Source organism: Pelodiscus sinensis, chromosome 11 (genome assembly GCF_052426305.1).
Source record: "Pelodiscus sinensis isolate ZL-2025 chromosome 11, ASM5242630v1, whole genome shotgun sequence".
In the NCBI taxonomy this organism is placed as follows: domain Eukaryota; kingdom Metazoa; phylum Chordata; order Testudines; family Trionychidae; genus Pelodiscus; species Pelodiscus sinensis.
In genome coordinates, this window is record NC_143062.1 from 11,268,067 (window position 1) to 11,288,003 (window position 19,937).

Below are 19,937 nucleotides of genomic sequence, written 5' to 3' on the forward strand. Positions count from 1 at the left end.
AAACAAAGCCAGCGGGGTCAGTTCCAGCTGCCTTCAAAAGAAGAGGGTAAAAATAAAGCCCCAAAGGAACAGAAGGAAAATAATTCTGGCCTTTTGTGCGGGTTCCAAGTAATCCACAAATAAACCCTCTGGTGTTTGCGGCCCTGCCAGTCTTCAAAATCTTACTTCCCACTGAAGAGTAACTTCCCCTGTGATGGAAGAGACTTGGATTTCCCCATCATCTCACGAGACAGAGTTATTTTCTGTTTGGCGCCTTAGTGTTGCTCAGGTGAACTCTGGTCATACGTGGCCAGCTGAGAATTGCTCCAGCAACGAGAGAGTTCTCAGCTGATCTAAAAAGTCATTTGCCCCCAATGTCCACACAGTCTGTCATAGGGCTCATAGACTCATAGACTCATAGACTTTAAGGTCAGAAGGGACCATTATGATCATCTAGTCTGACCCCCTGCACAGTGCAGGCCACAGAATCTCACCCACCCCTCTTAGAATAATCCTCTCACCTATATCTCAGATATTGAAGCCTTCAAATACTTTGAAGGCCCCAAGATGCAGAGAATCCTCCAGCTGTGATCTGTGACCCATGCTACAGAGGAAGGAGAAAAACCTCCAGAGCCTCTGCCAATCTACCCTGGAGGAAAATTCCTTCCCAACCCCAAATATGGCGATCAGCTAAACCCTGAGCATGTGGGCAAGACTCACCAGCCAGACACCCAGAAAGTTCTCTATAGTAACTCCTATCATCCCTCCATTGACCTATTTCCCACTGATAATGAATGGTCAATTAGTTACCAAGATCATGTTCTCATCAAACCATCCCCTTATCATAGAATCATAGAACTGGAAGAGACACGAGAAGGTCATCAAGCCCAGCCCCCTGCTCTAGGCAGGACCAATCCCAAATAAATCAAGCCGGCCCAGGCTTTGTCAAGCCGAGACTTAAACACCTCTAGGGATGCAGACTTCACTACTTCCCTAGGGAACCCATTCCAGTGCTTCACTACCCTCCTAGGGAAATAGTTTTTCCTAATATCCAACCCGGACCTCTCCCACCACAACTTGAGACCATTGCTCCTTGTTTTGCCATCTATCATTACTGAGAACAGCCTCTCTCCAGCCTCTTTGGAACCTCCCTTCAGGAAGTTGAAGGCTGCTATCAAATCCCCCCTCCCTCTTCTCTTCAGCAGACTAAACAGACCCAAGTCCCTCAGCCTCTCCTCATAAGTCATATGCTCCAGACCCCTAATCATTTTGGTTGCCCTCCGCTGGACCCTCTCCAATGTGTCCGCATCCATTTTGTAGTGGGGGGCCCAGAACTGGACACAATACTCCAGATGTGGCCTCACCAAAGCTGAATAAAGGGGAATAATGACATCTCTGGATCTGCTGGCAATGCTCCTCTTAATGCAACCTAATATGCCATTAGCCTTCTTGGCTACAAGGGTGCACTGTTGACTCATATCCAGCTTCTCATCCACTGTAACCCCCAGGTCCTTTTCTGCAGAACTACTACTTAGCTGGTTGGTCCCCAGCCTGTAACAATGCTTGGGATTCTTCCGTCCCAAGTGCAGGACTCTACACTTGTCCTTGTTGAACCTCATCAGATTTCTTGTGGCCCAATCCTCCAATTTGTCTAAGTCACTCTGGACCCTATCTCTGCCCTTAAGCATATCTACCTCTCCCCCCAGCTTAGTGTCATCTGCAAACTTGCTGAGGGTGCAATCCATCCCTCATCCAGGTCATTAATAAAGATATTGAACAAAATCAGCCCTAGAACCGAACCTTGGGGCACTCCGCTAGAAACTGACCGCCATCCTGACATCGAACCGTTGATCACTACCTGCTGGGCCCGGCCTTCTAGCCATCTTTCTATCCATCTTACCGTCCATGTATCCAATTCACATTCCCTTAACTTGCTGGCAAGAATATTGTGGGAGACCGTATCAAAAGCCTTGCTAAACATCCACTGACTTTCCCACGTCCACCGAGCCAGTTACCTCATCATAGAAGCTAATTAGATTGGTCAGGCACGACTTGCCCTTTGTGAATCCATGCTGACTATTCCTAATCACTATGTCAGAGAAAGAAAGGACCTGGGTGGAGCTCTGCTGTGCCAGCCTCCAATGGTAGATGGTCCAAGAGAACAGGAATCAGTTTAGAGCAACCTCAAGACTGCTCTAACACATACCACCGCCAACAGACTGGCCTACGGCTCCAGAGTGTTGGTCTCAGAAGGAACCTCAGATGCAGGATTGAATCTAGCCCTATTTGTCTCCCAGGAGGCATCATTAGAGAGCAATCCCTGAACGTTTCTTAATGCACTAGTCCCAAGGCCAAGTACATCACCCTCTTTGCAGTGTTCCCTGGTATCTAGTAGCCCAAGAAGCAGAGGGCCGAATTTCAGACCCACATCTTTTTTTAAAAGTATCCAACAATGCAGCACGTCGCACGTTTCACATCAAAGATGGTTTTATAAAAGTTTGTGAAGTTTTCCAATGCATGAGTTCATTTTATCATCAGAAATAAAGAATAAACATTTAAACATGTTTTATAAAATGTATTTTTTTTAAATTAGGACATTTACTACACCCTTTTGATATATTTATGACATTGCATTAAACATTTTCAGCTTCAAAGTTATTAAAAAAACCTAATTGCTTTCCTCCTCATCCCATGGAAACTAATTATTTCCTCTAAAGAAGCTATCAATTTAATGGGCCAAATTCAGCCCTGCTGCAAGCAGTTGAAACTCTATCAAACTTTCTCTACAAGACACAGTAAGTCTCCCTCCCAGACTGATTACACAAACAGATACTTAACATTCCCAGGGAAGAATATGGTGAGACAAATCTGTAAATCCTCTCATTCCTGCTTACATTTCAACAGACTAAAGTAGAGTGGCTAGTAGACCCTCTCCCTTCTCACACCACCATGTATGTGCACATTGACTGGCTAACAGTTCCAACATAAATGCATGGCATCACATGGCTGAATACTGAAAAGTCATTCATCACTTACATTTGGTTGAAAAGTTAGGAAACCAGCTAGAACATTCTCTCAGTAACAAACAGACTAAATACCTTGTGCTCAGTATTTTCTGTTAATACTGTAAGTGAGGAAAACACCAGCACTGCGACAAAGACTCGCCCTTCCATTTTGGAAACACCAGATCTCAAAATGAAAACCTATTTACTAGATTCAGTTAATGAATAATCAGTATGTGGGTTATGTAGAAATTCTGGGAAGACTGCAAACCTAATATTTACACAATACACACTGTAAATAGCTTTCCTAAAACATTTGTTTGGAAGTGTTATAATCCTAATATTTCTTTTACGGGACCCATACATTTAGGGTCCACATTTAACAGGTTCCAATGTATTTGCTGCTCACACTTAGCTCAAACTGTCTATTACTATCATAGAACTTACAGACATACATGGAATCAAAAGGCAACTGCACCTTTTTGTGTGCTTTGGTATCTGAAATGACATATGGACATCGTCAAATAACACTTTGCATTTCTATAGCACTCTTCCCTTTGACTATGTCTAGACTGCAAGCCTCTTTCGAAAGAGGCTTTTTCGAAAGATACTTTCGAAAAAGCCTCTTTCGAAAGAGAGCGTCTAGACTGCAAGCGGAACTTTCGAAAAAGCAAGCCACTTTTTCGAAAGAGAGCACCCAGGCAGTCTGGATGCTCTCTTTTGAAAACCCCCTGTTTGCATTGAAGAACGCCTTTTTTCAAAAGAGCACTTTCGAAAAAAGGCGGTCTTCCTCGTGAAATTAGGTTTACCGCCATCGAAAGAAAAGCCGCATTCTTTCGATTTAATTTCGAAAGAACGCAGCTGCAGTCTAGATGCAGGTGAAGTTTTTTTGAAAAAAGGCTACATTTTTCGAAAAAAACCCAGAGTCTGGACACAGCCTTAGAGAGTCTCAGAAATAAGGAAACACAAACCACTAGATCCAATCAGAATACTTTATAGTCTTTTGAAGTACTTAAGACATGACAGATACTAAGGTATCTGTTTTGTTCATGTTGCAATCTATATTATTTAGGCCAAATTTGCACACAGATACAGGATTCACCTGGAATTCTGTTATGGCTTCATTTGAAGTGCAAAGGGTATTAGAGTAGAATTTTTCCGTGCACCCACATTTCAGTCTTGCATAATAATGGAATTGAAAATGGAAATGCAGAAAAAGATCAAACCTCCCAGTGCACTTGTAATTTGAGGGTCTTTTGGGAAGCAGAGTCATGCATTGAAGGCTTTTCTGTTACTGTAGCATGTAAAGGTCTGGGCCAAAGCCTGTTGAAGTTAATGACAATCTTTCTGTTCCTTTCAAGGAGTTTAGCATGAAATATAAAACAATTAATAATAGCATTGAGCATGCATTGAATGACAATACTTCTTATGTCTTCCTTTTGTCACTAGTTTTTGTGTTTGGTTATTGTTTTTTTTTCTCTCTTTCCTTCTTCTCATCCAATATATGGGTTTGTCTCCACATAGAAATTGATCAAAATAACTCCCTGTATGCACACACTATTCTGGAATAAAAGTCACTTTATTTCAACTTCATTAGTGCACTCCCATTCTTCTAAAATACACTGACTCTTATTCTGGAATAATGTTCGCACACTGGGTCTACACTGTGAGATTATTTCAAATTTACCGAGTTCGACTTCTGGACACCCGATACAAATTCGAAGTTCGGTGTCCTCACTATGGGGAAGAACTGAATGTAGTCCGAGGCAGGTTCCATAAATGTGGACATGCTATTTCGGACTTAGAGCCCCACAAAGCACCCTGGGAAGCTGCAGGAGGCCAATTAGTTTGAATTAGTGACACCAGAGTGTCCACACTAACATTATTTCAGACCCACAAGTTCGGGAATAGTGTTAAAAAGCAGAAGTATAGAGTTTGAATTCCACGGCCCCTTATTCTGGAATAACAGGCTTGGTAGTGTGGATGCATCGCTTATAAATTCAACCTTGGGGGGCTAATTTCGGACTAAGGTGCTAGTGTAGACCAGGACTTTAAGAGATAGTTATGGCAGAATAGCTTATTCTGCAATAGCTTGTCCAGTCAATTTCCCTATACAAGCAAGCTCTAAATGTGGGTTAGGGATGGGGGCAAAATACCATGACAGGGTACTGAGACATGCCATTTGCTAATCAAACTATAAAAACCGCAGAGATCAGCTTCATTTAAAAATGAGTAAAAGCAACTTTCTTTCTCTGTATTGTTTTCTTACAGCTGACTTTCTTAGCTATTAAGAAGCATTTTATTTAAAGTATGAGACTGCACGTGTAAGTTTGGTGCTTAGTTTGTAAGTGGTGTGCTAAATAGGTCGGAAACAATATAGTCGGTGTGAGCTCCATCAATCAATCCTGTTCCATTGTTATGAATAAACCAGCAGGGGGTGATTGCTCCATGGCTGGGATCTTTTCTGTAATCTTTCTCACTGACCCTGAAACAAAGATAAAAAGCATGAATTAACTGAATAATGCCACTTTGTGATATGATGCATTTCTAGTGGTGTCCCCCAAGGGTCAGTCCTGGGACCAATCCTTTTCAACTTATTCATAAATGATCTGGAGAAAGGGGTAAGCAGTGAGGTAGTAAAGTTTGCAGATGATACAAAACTGTTTAGGATAGTCAAGACAGAAGCAGACTGTGAGGGACTCCAAGAAGATCTCACCAAACTGAGTGATTGGGCAACAAAATGGCAAATGAAATTTAATGTGGATAAGTGTAAAGTAATGCACATCGGGAAAAATAACCCCAACTATACGTACTGTATGATGGGGGCTAATTTGGCTACGACAAATCAGGAAAGAGATCTTGGAGTTATCATGGACAGTTCTCTGAAAACTTCCACACAGTGTGCAGCGGCGGTCAAAAAGGCAAATAGGATGCTAGGAATTATTAAGAAAGGGATAGAAAATAAGACCCAGAATATCTTACTGCCCCTGTATAAACCTATGGTACGCCCACATCTTGAATACTGTGTACAGATGTGGTCTCCTCACCTCAAAAAAGATATTTTGGCCTTGGAAAGGGTTCAGAAAAGGGCAACTAAAATGATTAGGGGTTTGGAACGGGTCCCATATGAGGAGAGGTTAAAGCGACTGGGACTTTTCAGTTTAGAAAAGAGGAGACTGAGGGGGGATATGATAGAGGTCTATAAAATCATGAGTGGTGTGGAGAGGGCTGATAAAGAAAAGTTATTTATTAGTTCCTTAAATAGAAGAACTAGAGGACACCAAATGAAATTAATGGGTAGCAGGTTTAAAACGAATAAAATAAAGTTCTTCTTCACACAGCGTGTAGTCAACCTGTGGAACTCCTTGCCAGAGGAGGCTGTGAAGGCTAGGACTATAATAGAGTTTAAAGAGAAGCTAGATAATTTCTTGGAGGTTAGGTCCATAAAAGGCTATTAGCCAGGGGATAAAATGGTGTCCTTGGCCTCTGTTTGTCAGAGGCTGGAGAGGGATGGCAGGAGACAAATCGCTTGATCATTGTCTTCGGTCCACCCTCTCTGGGGCACCTGGTGCTGGCCACTGTCGGTAGACAGGCTACTGGGCTAGATGGACCTTTGGTCTGTCCCAGTACGGCCGTTCTTATGTTCTTATGTTCTTAGCCCTTTAGCTAACAGCTAGACAATTTTCCTATCGTTGTTCCTGCAAATTACAAGATCTTTTCTGGGCAAGGGAAGTATTTTCTAAACGTTTGGTTTACCTCGTTACTGACAGTCTATTGTTTTTGACAATCATTGTGGCATGTGGTTTCTCAGAGTCTGATCCAGGGTGGATGTCAAAAACTTCAAAATCAATGTGCTGGAAAAACTGTCCTGAAAATAAATGGAGAAAACACAGTATCAAAATCTGCTGTTAAATCAACTGATTGCTGTAAGCTACATTTGATACATACAAGGAGATATAACTAGCACTAAGGGAATACAATTAAAATTCTTAGAAAACTTCCTAATGGGGAGACCTATTAGTCGATGGCATTCTTTTTCAAGAGTAGTAGAATCTCTTATCTTGAAACATTTAAAACTAGCCTGGACACAGCACATGAAAATGCACTTGCAGGGAAAACTTCTGTAATTACCTGAGGAGAATGCGCTAAATATGATCTATTAGGTCATCTCCATTTGTAATTTCTATAATTTTAAGACATGGGTTATGCACTATTTCTAACTTACAAAACATATTTTCACATTCTCAGTTTTTTTCATAATGCAGCTTTTATTGAAGTTATAGCCCTATATCCCAATTTTGCTCTTAATATACAAACTAAGACAACATGCAACAAAAGAGCTAATACATAATTGAAACTTTTAAATATTCTGAGCACCTTAGCTCTGAGAATATGGACATATGATTATTTCTCCTTAAATGAATCTGGCAGTCTGGAAAATGTCAGTCTTTTAAATTAAGATAGTATTCCTCCTTTCTAATGGATGTGAATTCTTACCTAATAGTCCGTGGGTGTGTTCAGACACCTTGTGAGTATCCAGTGTGTACAATCCTAGGAAGTCGTGATGTATAGGATGTTTCTTCCACACCTGATGCAAAACAACAATAAAAGTTGCACCACCTCCAAATGAAAGCACTAGATTCTTTTTCCTGTTTATCTTCATAGTCCAACTGCAGCAGAAGACAGGAAAAGATAGAATTTGTGAAGAGACCTCCTAGCTGTTCAGTTTTGGTTTTCAGCATTTAATATTATGGACAATACGTTAACAGACCAGGGAATCTATGGAAAATCCATCTGGCAGAGCAGGATGTGCCTTTGTAACAAAACTTCCTGCGGATCCATGTCAAATAGCATATGTGAAAGAGAGATACTTAATATGTGGGAGCAAAAATTCAAGAGTGAAGAGACAAAGGCTCCGGTCCTGCAGCTCCGTGCACACTCCTGGGCTCACCTGGAGCATCACTGAAATCAGTGAGGTTCCATGCAGGTCTGTTTGCAGGTAGCTGTAGGATTGGACTGTTCATATTTGAGATCCTAATTCAGGAAAGCATCCGTTTGGGACAGCACTTAAACATATGCTAAGCTAAGGGATTTCTTGAATCAGGGCCCAGCACGGGGCAGGCAAAATGCAGCTGTGGGCCAGATCCAGCTTGCCAAACATTTAGACCTCCCTCCCCTCAAGGTGCAGGCTGTGCACAGGCACACACACTGGCCCCAGTAGCCGGGAGCTTTGAGCAGTGTATGTAGACACGACAGGCAGGGACCACACCTGAGGATCCCACTGAGCCACTGGCTGGGATCTGCCTATCGTAAGCATCTCCTGGGCCAAGTCTGAATTTGGTACCCCTCCATCCTGCTCCCCAACTCCCTGCCCAGATCACAACTACCTCCTGCACCCAACCCCTCTGCACCCTTGCCCCAGGTGCAACTTCCTCTTGCACTCAAACTTCCTCCCTGACCCTGAACTCCTATTCCCTACCTAGGGCTCCCTCCTGTACCCAAACTCAGTCCCAAACTCTCTGCCCCCCTCCACTGATATCATAGAAAAGTGTGGCCCCTGTCCACTTAGCAAATTCCTGGAAAATTATTGCCCACCCCTGGCCTAGCAGGACCAGTGGCTGAGCCTTTTGTTTCTAAACACTTTTTTTTTATTGTATGAATACATCTTCAAGAGAACTAAAATGTTGGAAATTTAGTTATATAAATACATTTTTAAAATATTGCCCACTTGCTCAACGCCCAGTCTTTGCAATAAAAGGGTTTTGCTATGAGCTTGTAAAAATATTTGCCAATAACCCCCAAGCGCCAAGTATTTGCTTGAGACTGTTGCCTCTTGTTACACTGAGGCCAAATCCCAAAATAAAGGTGTATTGTCGTCTAAGAGCTTAACCAGTCAAGGTAAAAAATAAACCACTTTGAAAATGCATGGGAATGAGCTGGCTTCCAAGTACTTGCTAATCCGATTATAATTAGGCTGATGGCAGTGGCATTGAGATACTAACATTTTCGTAAGTTTGAACATTCGTGAACAAGCATAGGTTTGTGTGTTATACTTTACCCTGCTTGGCGTAGGGAGACTGTTTCAAGCCAGGTGAAAGCGATTGTCTTTCTGCCATTCTGGAGGGTGATTGTTTCAGTCGTTATTTCCATTTTTAAAGCCAGCTGTGTATTTACAATCCCAAGTGCTCCAATATATGTTTTCTGGGTCTGTGCATTGTGGCTGACTTTCTTTTTTCCAGTAAGCTGTCCATTAATGGTGATGCCTGTTACGAGGGAACAAAATGTGTGATTACTTTATGGATGGGTAGTGCGGAGGAAATGCTGAGGCATGACGTGAAGAAGGAAAGTGCTGGGCAGCTAAACCATTTTATAGATTAATTTCCAATCCTTTCACTGGCTACCAATTTACTACCCTGCCAGTCTCTCCTTCCGTCTCTTGCCTACATTTCTTTTCATTTGACTTCTCCAGCACACGAAGCTCTAAACCACTGACATAACAGTTGCATTGGGGAGCATTAGCGAAGTGAGGTTCAGGTGGTGTGTCACTTAAAGAGATGGACAAGCAGAGTGCCTCCACCTGGTTTGATGGGCAGGAGACTTAATTGGATTCAGAAGGCAGCAAACACTTTTGGAATGAAAAGGGGGTATACGTGGGAGTAGGCACTTTCTTCTCAAGGACACCCTTGTACCCTGTGACCACCCACAGGGACAAGGGATTGTTCCGCACGATCATCAGCATAAACCTTGCCTAGGATTTCTAAACCCACGCTCCCTCCCAGAACACCAGATGTTCAGCTGCATGAGTGTGTTCTCTCTGGATGCCATCCCCACTCAGCGCAGACAGCTGGCACAACCAGCCTCGAGCAAACCACCAATGATCACAAGACCATTAAGGTGCGAAGGCACCCGGACAGGTTAATTGCTGACAAAGCTGGGTCTGAGCTCTATGTGTCAACGTCAGTGTTACACTAACACGTGGATGCCTGTGACAATGCATGCAGATCAGTCAGAGGTGGGACTATGCACTGCCCCCTCGGTTGGCCAGAGACGCCCACACTCCCTCTGGGTACGTCTAGACTACATGCCTCTGTCGCCAGAGGCATGTAGATTAGGCTACCAGACATAGGTAATAATCGCCGCTTCATTTAAATTTACATGGCATACCTGGGTGGTCGACAAATACCTTTGATGTCGACAACCACGCATCCAGACTATCGCGCTGAGCCAACAAACAGCTGATTAGCTGTTTGTCGGCTCAGTGCAGCAGCCATGTAAATTTAAATGAAGCGGCGATTATTTAAATCGCCGCTTCATTTTCCTATGTCTGGTAGCCTAATCTACATGCCTCTGGTGACAGAGGCATGTAGTCTAGACATACCCTCTGAGATGCATCATATCAGCAAAGCTTTGTGCACATTAGCACTGACCTCAGGCTGGTGTGGTGTAGTGGTCAATTGCGGAAGAACTTTGTAGGTACTAGTTTAGGGGGTGGTGAGGCTTTCATTCTTCCCCACCCCTTTTCCCTTTTCCCAATATCTGACGAGCCAGAAGCAAGTCTTTGGGAACATACGCCACTTAAGATAAGCATTGTTGCCAGTATAGCAAGAACAAGTATAAGATAAGGGTAAAGGGCAAGAATGCATAAACAATTCTGTTTACCCTAACATACTGATCACGTAAACAAGGCCAAAGAACAAGTAGATCCAGATCAGAACCAGATCGATAACTAACAGCTAAGCCCTACATCAGCACATAATGAGTAATCCCCGGAAATTTCCAAACTGCAAAACAAGGCAGGGAAAACTGTATTTAAGGCTGCCTCAGAGCCTAACAAATCGAACCTCAACGATGGGCCTTGGGTACCGGCGCCTTGGAAGCTGAGACAACCTCCCACTTTGTCCGCAGCCTACCCGGGGTTCCAGGCTTGCAGGGAGGGACGCAAGATATGCTGCTTCTTCGTTATATTGTTCTTCCATTTATGGGGCACAGCTGTTAGCTGTCAAGAAATAAGCTACTTGTGTTTGACAGATACCTGTGTGGCGTATTTTGTACTTTGGGAACCCAGTGTCAGACCTTATACTTACTCTGGCCGGCTATATGTGAGGGGGCAAGAGAGGGCACTAGCCTTGGATGGGGGGCAGCAGCCACAATGGGGAGGGACTGGGCTCCAATGGACACAGAAGGGACAGGGCTGGGCCTTGTCTCTCCAAGCCAGCCATTCACCCACCACTCATGGGCCCTCTTCCTACTACAGCAGGAAGGAATTTTTCCTATTCAGGCTACATGGCTGAGGCCTGGAAAGCTTTTTTCACCTTCCTCACAGCAATGTGGAGATGGGTTGAAGAGGAAAAGGATGTAACTGAATTTTAGAATTGTTGAGGAATGTTCTCAGGGCCCAATGCAGATACAAGGCCGGCCTCCGGAATGCTGGGATTCTGCTGGTAGATCTCAGGGAAAGGGGAGACCTGAGGTGTTCATAGACCAAAGTCGCCTTCTCGGTCCTCTTTGCTGCAGGTAGCATGAGAGGTTTGACAGAGCAAGCTGAGCCTCGGGCAGGTAGTGGAGGGTCTTTTTTGTGATAGGAGCCCTGTAAATCCTCACTGGACCCACTTAAATGGCTACTATGGGGCTATTTGGCAGATAACCTAACACCGGGGTTACCTGCCACAGAGCTGTTAATAAAGGGAGCACCGCTGCTTAAATCCATCCCTGTATTATCCTTATTCACTTGCCTCTCCTATCAAACACATTTTATCTGGACGTAGATAAGAACTGGTGGTATCACCTCCTACCTGTTTTTTCTCAGTTCAAAATCAAAATTATTTCTTGTCCTTTCCCTCCTGGACTTGTTGCTATTTTATCTTAGATAAATATGTACTCACCTGTATCAGGGTCATTTACTAGGTTTAACACCACACCTGGATCTAAATTGATATTGAAGCAAAGATGGTCTTTTTTCTCTGGCACTTCTATAAGGAAATGCGGATCTCCATCAACTGCAAACACATTACAATGTCTCAGATTAAAGGACTTCTGAAAACAGCCTCTCAATGATAAAGAAACAGTAAGTTATGGCTGAGATAATTAGTAATTAGATACTTCATTTATTGGGAGTGTCTTGGAAGGCACCGGAGACATTTTTTTTCAGAAAGTCGAGAGGCTGTTCTAGATTTGCTTTGACAAATAGGGAGAAACTGATTGAGAATTTGAAAGTGGAAGGTTTCGTGAGTGAAAATGATGATGAAATGATAGAGGTCATTATTCTAAGAAATGGTAGGAAGGGACAAGCGCGCAATAAAGACAGTGGATTTCAAGGTGGTAGACTTTGGCATACTCAGGGAGTTGGTAAGTAAGATATCATGGGAAACAATTCTAAGGGGAAAACAGAGTTTCAAAGAGACAGTATTAAGGGCATAAAAGTAAACTAACCTACTGCATAGAAAAGATAGGAAATATGGCAAGAGACCTCCCAGGCTTCATCAGGAGATCTTGAATGATTTAAAAAAATTTAAAAAAGAGTCCTACAAAAACTAGGTCAAAGTACAAAGGAGAAATATAAAACAAACACAAGCATGTAGAGACAAAATGAGACCCCCACCCCTACTACATCCCCACTTCTGCACATCCCCCTCCAACCCAGACTCCTCACCCGCAGACTGCTCCTGCATCCTCCCTCCTGCCCAGACTCTGGACCCACACTCTGCTCCTTCACCCTCCCATCTGCCCAGATGCTGCACCCCCACTCCCAGCCTCCTCCTGCATCCTACCTCTTGTCCATACCCTGCACTCTTACCCCCAGCTTATGCCCAGCAGCCCCCTCCAGTACACTGAACCCCTCATTTATGGACCCATCTCAGAGTGTAGGGGGACCCCATGAAATCTACTAGCTCCTGGCCCACAAAAGAGTTAATCAGCCAGGAGGGGGAAGCTTTGAGCATTGGCGCACCCTTCCCCCCCGGGTTGGATGCAAGGGGAACCCTAACACCCTGAGTTTCATGAGTGAGGTGTCTCCTTTTGTTTCTGTTTATCAGTAGGGGACCATGTCTGCGAGGTTGGTCCCCCCCCCACCGCATTCTCACTTGTGTGTGGCCCTGACTGATTTTTCTGCGGGCCAGTTGCCTCTGACCCAAAAGAGGCTCCCCACCCTGCTGTAGAGGCAGCTCAGTCTTACCGATATGCAAACGACACAGCTGCATAGGGCGCCATGTAACTTGGGGCACCAAACTGCACCGGATTTCATGGTGCCCTAGCAGCGGCACACTGCATATCACTTCCAGTGGCCAGCCCTGTCCCCTGGCAACAGCAAGCGGCATGAGCCTACAGACCAGAGGACTCTGGAGTAGCAGGAGGTCACAGCATTAGAGAGAGAAGGGAGGAAGGGGCATCATGTTATTGGATTTTGAAGTGAGCAGACAAACCACTGTTGCACCCTCGGGTGTTTGCTCCAAATTCTGTAGAAAGGAGGCCATGTGAGCTTACGCTCTGCTGATTCCGTGTTATGACGCTCAGGTACTTGCATGTTGTTTGTATGTGGAGTTATGAATATGGGCTCTGTTTTTGTAGGTTGAATGTTCTCTGTCTGGGAGGGAGCAGCCTATTGTGAGGAATTGTTCAGTGAATGGCTGTTCTAACTAGCCCTGCTCCATGGACAGTGGCTCTCCGAGTGGCCAATACACGCCTGAGGAGGGCGTCTGGAAGCCTGCAGACCAGCCTGTGCCTCGTGGCTGCTGGCACGTGAAACACAGACAGGTCACTTGAACATGTGACCAGCTCCAGTTTGGGAGACACCAGGAACATAAAAGTGCCGTGAGGCCGTCTCCATCTTGTCTTCAATCCTGCTCCTGATTTCCAGATGCTTCCTTGCTAGGGACAGAGAGCCGGGAAGGATTTGCTGACCCGTTCTGATTCAGGGTGTACACCAGAGACTTTTAAGCTGGCAATTTGTAACATCTCTGCTCAGAGCCTGCATCAAGCACTTGGTGACTGACGTATGTAACGACCTGACTCTCCACCTTTTCTTTCTTTTATTAAGGAACCTTTAGATTTTAGAATCTAAAGGATTGACCCAGCGTGCTCTTGTGGGTAAGATCTAAAGTGTAAATTGGCCTGGGACTGTGGCTGGTTCTTTGGGACTGGGAGGGTCTGTCTGGAGTTGGTGAGATCAGGTTTTATACTCTCTCACCTGTGTGTAAGGTCTGGGTCAGACTGTGGCACAGGGAAAGCTGGGGTGTCTGAGGGGTTTTGCTTGTGAGGCTTCCTGCTGGCCAGATTGGAAACTGAAGCGCTCGGTGTGACTGGTGTGTGGCCTATTTGGGAAAGGTCTCCAGTCGAGGGCTGTAAACAGCCCGGGTTTTGAGCAATTTGCCCTGAGCTGATACCCTCAGTGGTGCCCAGACCTGGCCCGGTCCATCACAAGGGGAAAGTCATGCTTCTGTCTGGCTAGTGGTGCGGCCACTCAGGGCTCCTCCTGAGGCCTCTGTCCCGCAGGCACACACTGCTTGCTGCTGCCCATGCCTTCTGCCTGCTCCCCTGAGGCTGCAGGTGAGCCTCTCTGCCCTGTAGTGCTCCGGTATCCCATAGCTCCTGCCACCACAGCCCCCCCCTGCAGAGAGCTTTGCCCCCCACTCCCATGGAAGGGTGCAGGTGCTGGGCTCTGTAGGGCATCAGCAGTTCAAGGGACCGGTGATCCCTCTAACCCTTTCCAACCTTGGGCGGGTTGAATTTTCCTATGTGCAACACCAATATTGAGGTCGCGTGTGGATGTGCACTGCCAGTACAAACAAAAAACCTAGATATAAATATTTTAAACATCACAGGTTTGTTCTCGCCAAAGGGAGAACTCTGTATGGTTTATAGATATGTTTTAAAAAAAGACACTTACCAGAGTGTGCCCTTAAATGAACTCTGTATCTAGACAGAATAGAAGTATCTGACAGGTGTGTGAGAGAGAGAGAGAGAGAGAGAGAGAGAGAGATTGACATGTTAGATGAATCAAAATGATTTTAGAACTAACATCTATTGAAGTTTTAAATAGTTTCCCCTACAACTCCTTACAAGCTTCAAATATGCTTTTGGAAATGGGGTTGGATACCATTTTATCTTGTTTACATTACCACTTAAACCATTTTCAATACTGTTTCAAAGAGGATCTGTTGATGAAAAGTATTTTCTCACAACAGTTCAAGTTGCTAGGGAAAAAAGAAAGCTATTCACTGTTACAACCTTAGATACTGTAGCTACATTCAAGATACAGGGTGGAAAACAGGATGAAAAATGTCCTGGATATTTCATTTCTTTAATTGTCTCAGTTGGCCCTGATCAGAATTAATAAGAGTACATTTTTTCCTCTCTCAAAGAATCTTCAGTATCCATTATTTCACATGATTCTTACTCTCTGACACAAAGGTGTTTTGGGGGAATCTTTCACAGGTGACCTTCCAAAGGAAGAATAAAAGATAAGAGTTGGGTACGCAGTATCATATGTAAAAGTCAGTGTCATGGTATAAAATTTCAATTGCATAATCACACAGCTACATGGATAAACTAATTTGTAACCTCCTACTTCAGGGGTGGGGAACCTCAGGCCCCACCCCCGGCTTGCCTGGATCTGGCCTCCAAGGCTCAGCCTCCCCGCCCAGAATTGGGGAGCCCGCTGTGGTGCTTCAGCTCCCCCACTACCCCATTACAGGGCTGGAGCACACAAAATCTACTAGGCCAGACCCCCTAGGCTCTGATCTGTGAGGGGAATGTGGGGAGCGTCTTTCTCCTTCTCACTTGGGGGCCTCCCAGAGGGGTGTATGGCCCCTGACTGATTGTGTGTGGCTCCTGATTGATTTTTCTGTGGGTCAGTGGCCCCCGAATCAAAAAAGGTTCCTCACCCCGTTCTACTTCATAAAGCATCGGACTTAAAAGATTAATATAATCTTAATATAATCTGCAAGTGGTTCCTGTCAAATGATGCTTAGTACTTTTCATAAATATTGGACACATTTCGTATCACATGTCAGCAGCGCTCCTGGGCCCCTGGACAAGGTGTGGGGATTGTGCTCCCGGAAGGGGCGGAGCTGAGGGTGGAAGGGGTGGGGCTGATGGCAGCCAGCCCTCCGTGCCCCCCCCCCCACCATAGCACTGCCATGCGGTGCTTCAGCAGTGATTTCAAGGGCCCGGTGGTCTGGCTGCAGCTGCTGCTACTTTGCCAGTGGGAGCCGCTGGAGTCCTGGGCGTCTTTGACTCACCAGGCCCCAGGGCAATTTTCCCCTTTGCCCCCCTCTGTGAGCAGGGCTGTCGCACATAGAGCCCTGCCAATTTCAGAGCTGCAAAAAACGAGTCCTGGGTCATGAAATAAGCCTTTCCCCATGAAATCCAATCACCTCCGTGCTCCTGGGAGCAATCCAGCTGGGAGCTCCTAATGGCTAGTCCAGGCTAGGGAGGGAAAGGACTTGCCCTTCACCTGCACAGCTGCTTGGGTGGGGAGTCCTATTTTACCTCAAATCGTTTTTTAAAAGTGTGAAAATATTCCCTCCCACTCTTTTTTGTAATATTTCTCAATCAGAGAAAATTGAGTAACTGTAAGAAAATTAGAGAATCATTGGTAAATATTGGAAATATTACTTTTTCTCTAAAGTTTACAATTTCAACATTGTAGTATTTAGTGTAGTTGCAGCCAGGTTGATCCCAGGATTAGATAAACAAGGTGAGTGAAGTAATATCTTTTACTGGGCTCACGTTGGTAAGTGAGTCAAGCATTTGAGGTTGCAAAGAGCTCTTCTTCTTTACCTGAAGCTAGAAAGTTTGTCTCTCTCACCAACATAAGTGGGTCCATTAAAAGCTATTACCCTATCTCAATTTCAACAATGACAGTTTTCCAGCTGCCAAAAATTGGGAACCTGAAAGCATAAGAAGGCAGAATTTTCTCCATTTGCTCAATATCCCCCATTGTGTTTTAAAAAAGCAGGTGGGGGGGGGGGGGACTAGAAAAAGTTGGCAATGGTCAAACTGTGGACGAGTGAAGTTTTTCAGCTCTACTCTACCAGTATTTTGTAGCTGGCAAATAGTAATAAAGTTTGGGAAAATGAGGAGTAACCCACAGTTTCAGAACTAAAAATGCTGGGAAGGTTTCCAATTTTTTTTATTGCAAAAGGTTGTATAAAATAAAAAACAGTAATACAAAAATTAAAATTTTCCTGCAAAATTAGCTTTTGAAAACACCTCCAGTTTCCAATGAAAATGTTTTGACCAGCTCTAATTTAACATAATTTTGAATCCGTTGCTTGGAATGTCTGTATTTAACATTACACCACATTTCTAAGCATATCAAACATACATAGGGTATGTCTACACTACCCTCCTATTTCGAAATAGGAGAGTAATGTAGGCATACCGCAATTGCAAATGAAGCCCGGGATTTGAATTTCCCAGGCTTCATTTGCATAAGCGGGGCGCCGCCATTTTTAAATCCCCGTTCCTAGTTCGAACTACCGTTACTCCTCGTGGAATGAGGAGTGTAGCCGCGCGGCACGGGGTTCGAACGAGCGGGGATTTAAAAATGGCGGCGCCCCGCTTATGCAAATGAAGCCTGGGAAATTCAAATCCCGGGCTTCATTTGCAATTGCGGTATGCCTACATTACCCCGCTAGTTCGAACTAGCGGGGTAGTGTAGACATACCCATAGAGAAAAAAGCAGCTAGAGCACAGTGGAGGATAAAGGTGATCTTTGAGAGCTATTTGGTACATTCTCTGTTATGTCTAAGAGCTATACAATTTAACCAAAACTGTAGGAAAGATTATGCTAATTATTCACATTATTTGGGAAAGAACAAGTTTTAGGTTATGGAAGATTCTCAAAACCACCTCATGATTTGGGACTCTAAGTCCCATTAAAAGCCAGGGAAACTTGGGTTCATAAGTCATTCAGGTACTTTAGAAAAATTTATACACTATGCCACTGATGCTAAAAATGACCAACAACATGTAACACAAATTTTGTTTGTCTGTATATTAATTGAAAACTTATGGATAATTAGCATATGTGCAGAAATAAGTCTGTGTTTGAATGATTAGTGAATGTAAAATAAGATTAAATACATCAGATAATTTATTCACAATTAATTATCCCACCAGCTCTACACAAATGATCTCAGATTAGATTATGAAGCAAACTATGAAAATGTCTCTACCTTCTGCTGGTTTATCAGCGATTGCTTCCTTATCTTCATTATCCTCTGGTTTTGTTACCACCATGGATGTGAGTGGCGTCACAAATTTATATTTCAGAGAGAGCTTTAGGGCTTCTGCTGTAAGATTCTCTCGTTTTTCTTCTTCAGCTGAAATGCTGAATGCAGGAAGAGAAGCAGAACAGCAACTTGCACCTATTTAAAAACTTTCTACAAAGTCAAGACATTAAACATTGCATTATATTTTTCGGCATAATAGCAGCAGTCTCCTCTGAAATCAGCCACAACCACTGAATTCAGATTTTTTTTTTATTCCTTGGTTATGTCCTAATAATTTAAATCATATTCTTAGAAATACTACATGTGTGCAAACAACAATTCTTGAAGAGATACAACATGCAAAGTACTTTTCAATTATTATTGATGTCACTCCAGACTGTTCTCATAAAGAAAAGATGACCTTGGTTGTTCGATATGTTAAAATTGTAGGAAGTTCAAAGGTTTCAGTTGAACAATGATTCATTTTGTTTGGTAATTTCAGGGAAAAACTGGAAAAGAAATTACTGCTCACGTATTACAAATTCATAGAATCATAGCACCATAGAGCTGGAAGATACCTCAGAAGGTCATCAAGTCCAGCCCCCTGCTCTAGGCAGGACCAATCCCACTAAATCAACCCGGCCAGGGCTTTGTCAAGCCGAGACTTAAACACCTCTAGGGATGGAGACTCCACTACTTCCCTAGGGAACCCATTCCAGTGCTTCACTACCCTCCTAGGGAAATAATTTTTCCTAATATCCAACCTGGACCTTTCCCACCGCAACTTGAGACCATTGCTCCTTGTTTTGCCATCTATCACTACTGAGAACAGCCTCTCTCCATCCTCTTTGGAGCCTCCCTTCAGGAAGTTGAAGGCTGCTATCAAATCCTCCCTCACCCTTCGCTTCTGCAGACTAAACAGACCCAACTCCATCAGCCTCTCCTCATAAGTCACCCTGTTGACTCATATCCAGCTTCTCATCCACTGTAACCCCCAGGTCCTTTTCTGCAGAACTGCTACCTAGCCAGTTGGTCCCCATCCTGTAACAATGCTTGGGATTCTGTCACTAGGTTACCTCCTTCATCCAGTAGGGGCCGCACACCCTCTCTGATCACCTTCTTTTTGTTAACATGCCTGTAGAAACCTTTCTTGTTATCCTTCACATCCTTAGCCAGTCGCAATTCCATTTGCACTTTCGCCTTCCTGATAACCCCCCGGCATTCTCAAGCTATACATTTAAACCCCTCCCTGGTCATTTGTCCAAGTTTTCAGTTTTTGTAAGCTTCCTTTTTGTGCTTAAGTTTACCAAGGATTTCCCCTGTAAGCCAATCCGGTCTCCTACCATGTTTGCCTGGCTTTGGAAGGCTTCAAATTAAATTTTCATTTGCCAAGCCTATGAAAATGGATCTAATATGGCTGGGAAGTACAATGGAGCATAAGCAGTTCTTGAGCAAAATGCAAACTTTATTTTTTCCAGTTGTGGCAATCACACACTAAATCTTGTCAGCATTGATTGTGCTGAATCATTCAAGGAAGCAATCACATACTTTGGAACAATCCAGCAATCGTACAGCCTCTTCAGTAGCAGCCCTCAAAAGTAAGAAATTCTGAAGCAGCATCTGCCTGTTTCCCTTCACAGCATGTCAACAATAAGATTGTCAATACAAATTGATAGCATTAAACCAGTTGCACAGCATTTGGACTCTGTGAGAAAGGCTCTATGTGAACTTGAATCTCTTACTC

At 44.0% G+C, this 19,937-nt stretch overlaps 2 protein-coding genes across 12 annotated transcripts in view; both read right to left on the minus strand.

The window, feature by feature from the left end:
- Window positions 1-3,298, minus strand: part of LOC102453268 (inter-alpha-trypsin inhibitor heavy chain H4) — a 55,271-nt gene extending 51,973 nt beyond the window's left edge. For all 11 annotated transcript variants that reach the window (XM_025186977.3, XM_006127586.5, XM_075939375.2 and 8 more), the window contains exon 1: window positions 3,078-3,298. In XM_025186977.3, the coding sequence (XP_025042762.2) occupies window positions 3,078-3,152 (75 nt within the window). In that variant the 5' untranslated portion in view covers window positions 3,153-3,298. The remainder of the gene's footprint in view (window positions 1-3,077) is intronic.
- A 202-nt stretch (window positions 3,299-3,500) lies between these two features.
- Window positions 3,501-19,937, minus strand: part of LOC102453009 (inter-alpha-trypsin inhibitor heavy chain H3-like) — a 48,566-nt gene continuing 32,129 nt past the window's right edge. The window contains exons 14-20 of the mRNA XM_089781076.1: window positions 18,158-18,312; window positions 14,863-14,910; window positions 11,864-11,977; window positions 9,040-9,244; window positions 7,479-7,651; window positions 6,738-6,849; window positions 3,501-5,466 (exon numbers count right to left, since the gene is read on the minus strand). Coding sequence (XP_089637202.1) covers window positions 5,319-5,466; window positions 6,738-6,849; window positions 7,479-7,651; window positions 9,040-9,244; window positions 11,864-11,977; window positions 14,863-14,910; window positions 18,158-18,312 — 955 coding nt within the window. The 3' untranslated portion in view covers window positions 3,501-5,318. The remainder of the gene's footprint in view (window positions 5,467-6,737; window positions 6,850-7,478; window positions 7,652-9,039; window positions 9,245-11,863; window positions 11,978-14,862; window positions 14,911-18,157; window positions 18,313-19,937) is intronic.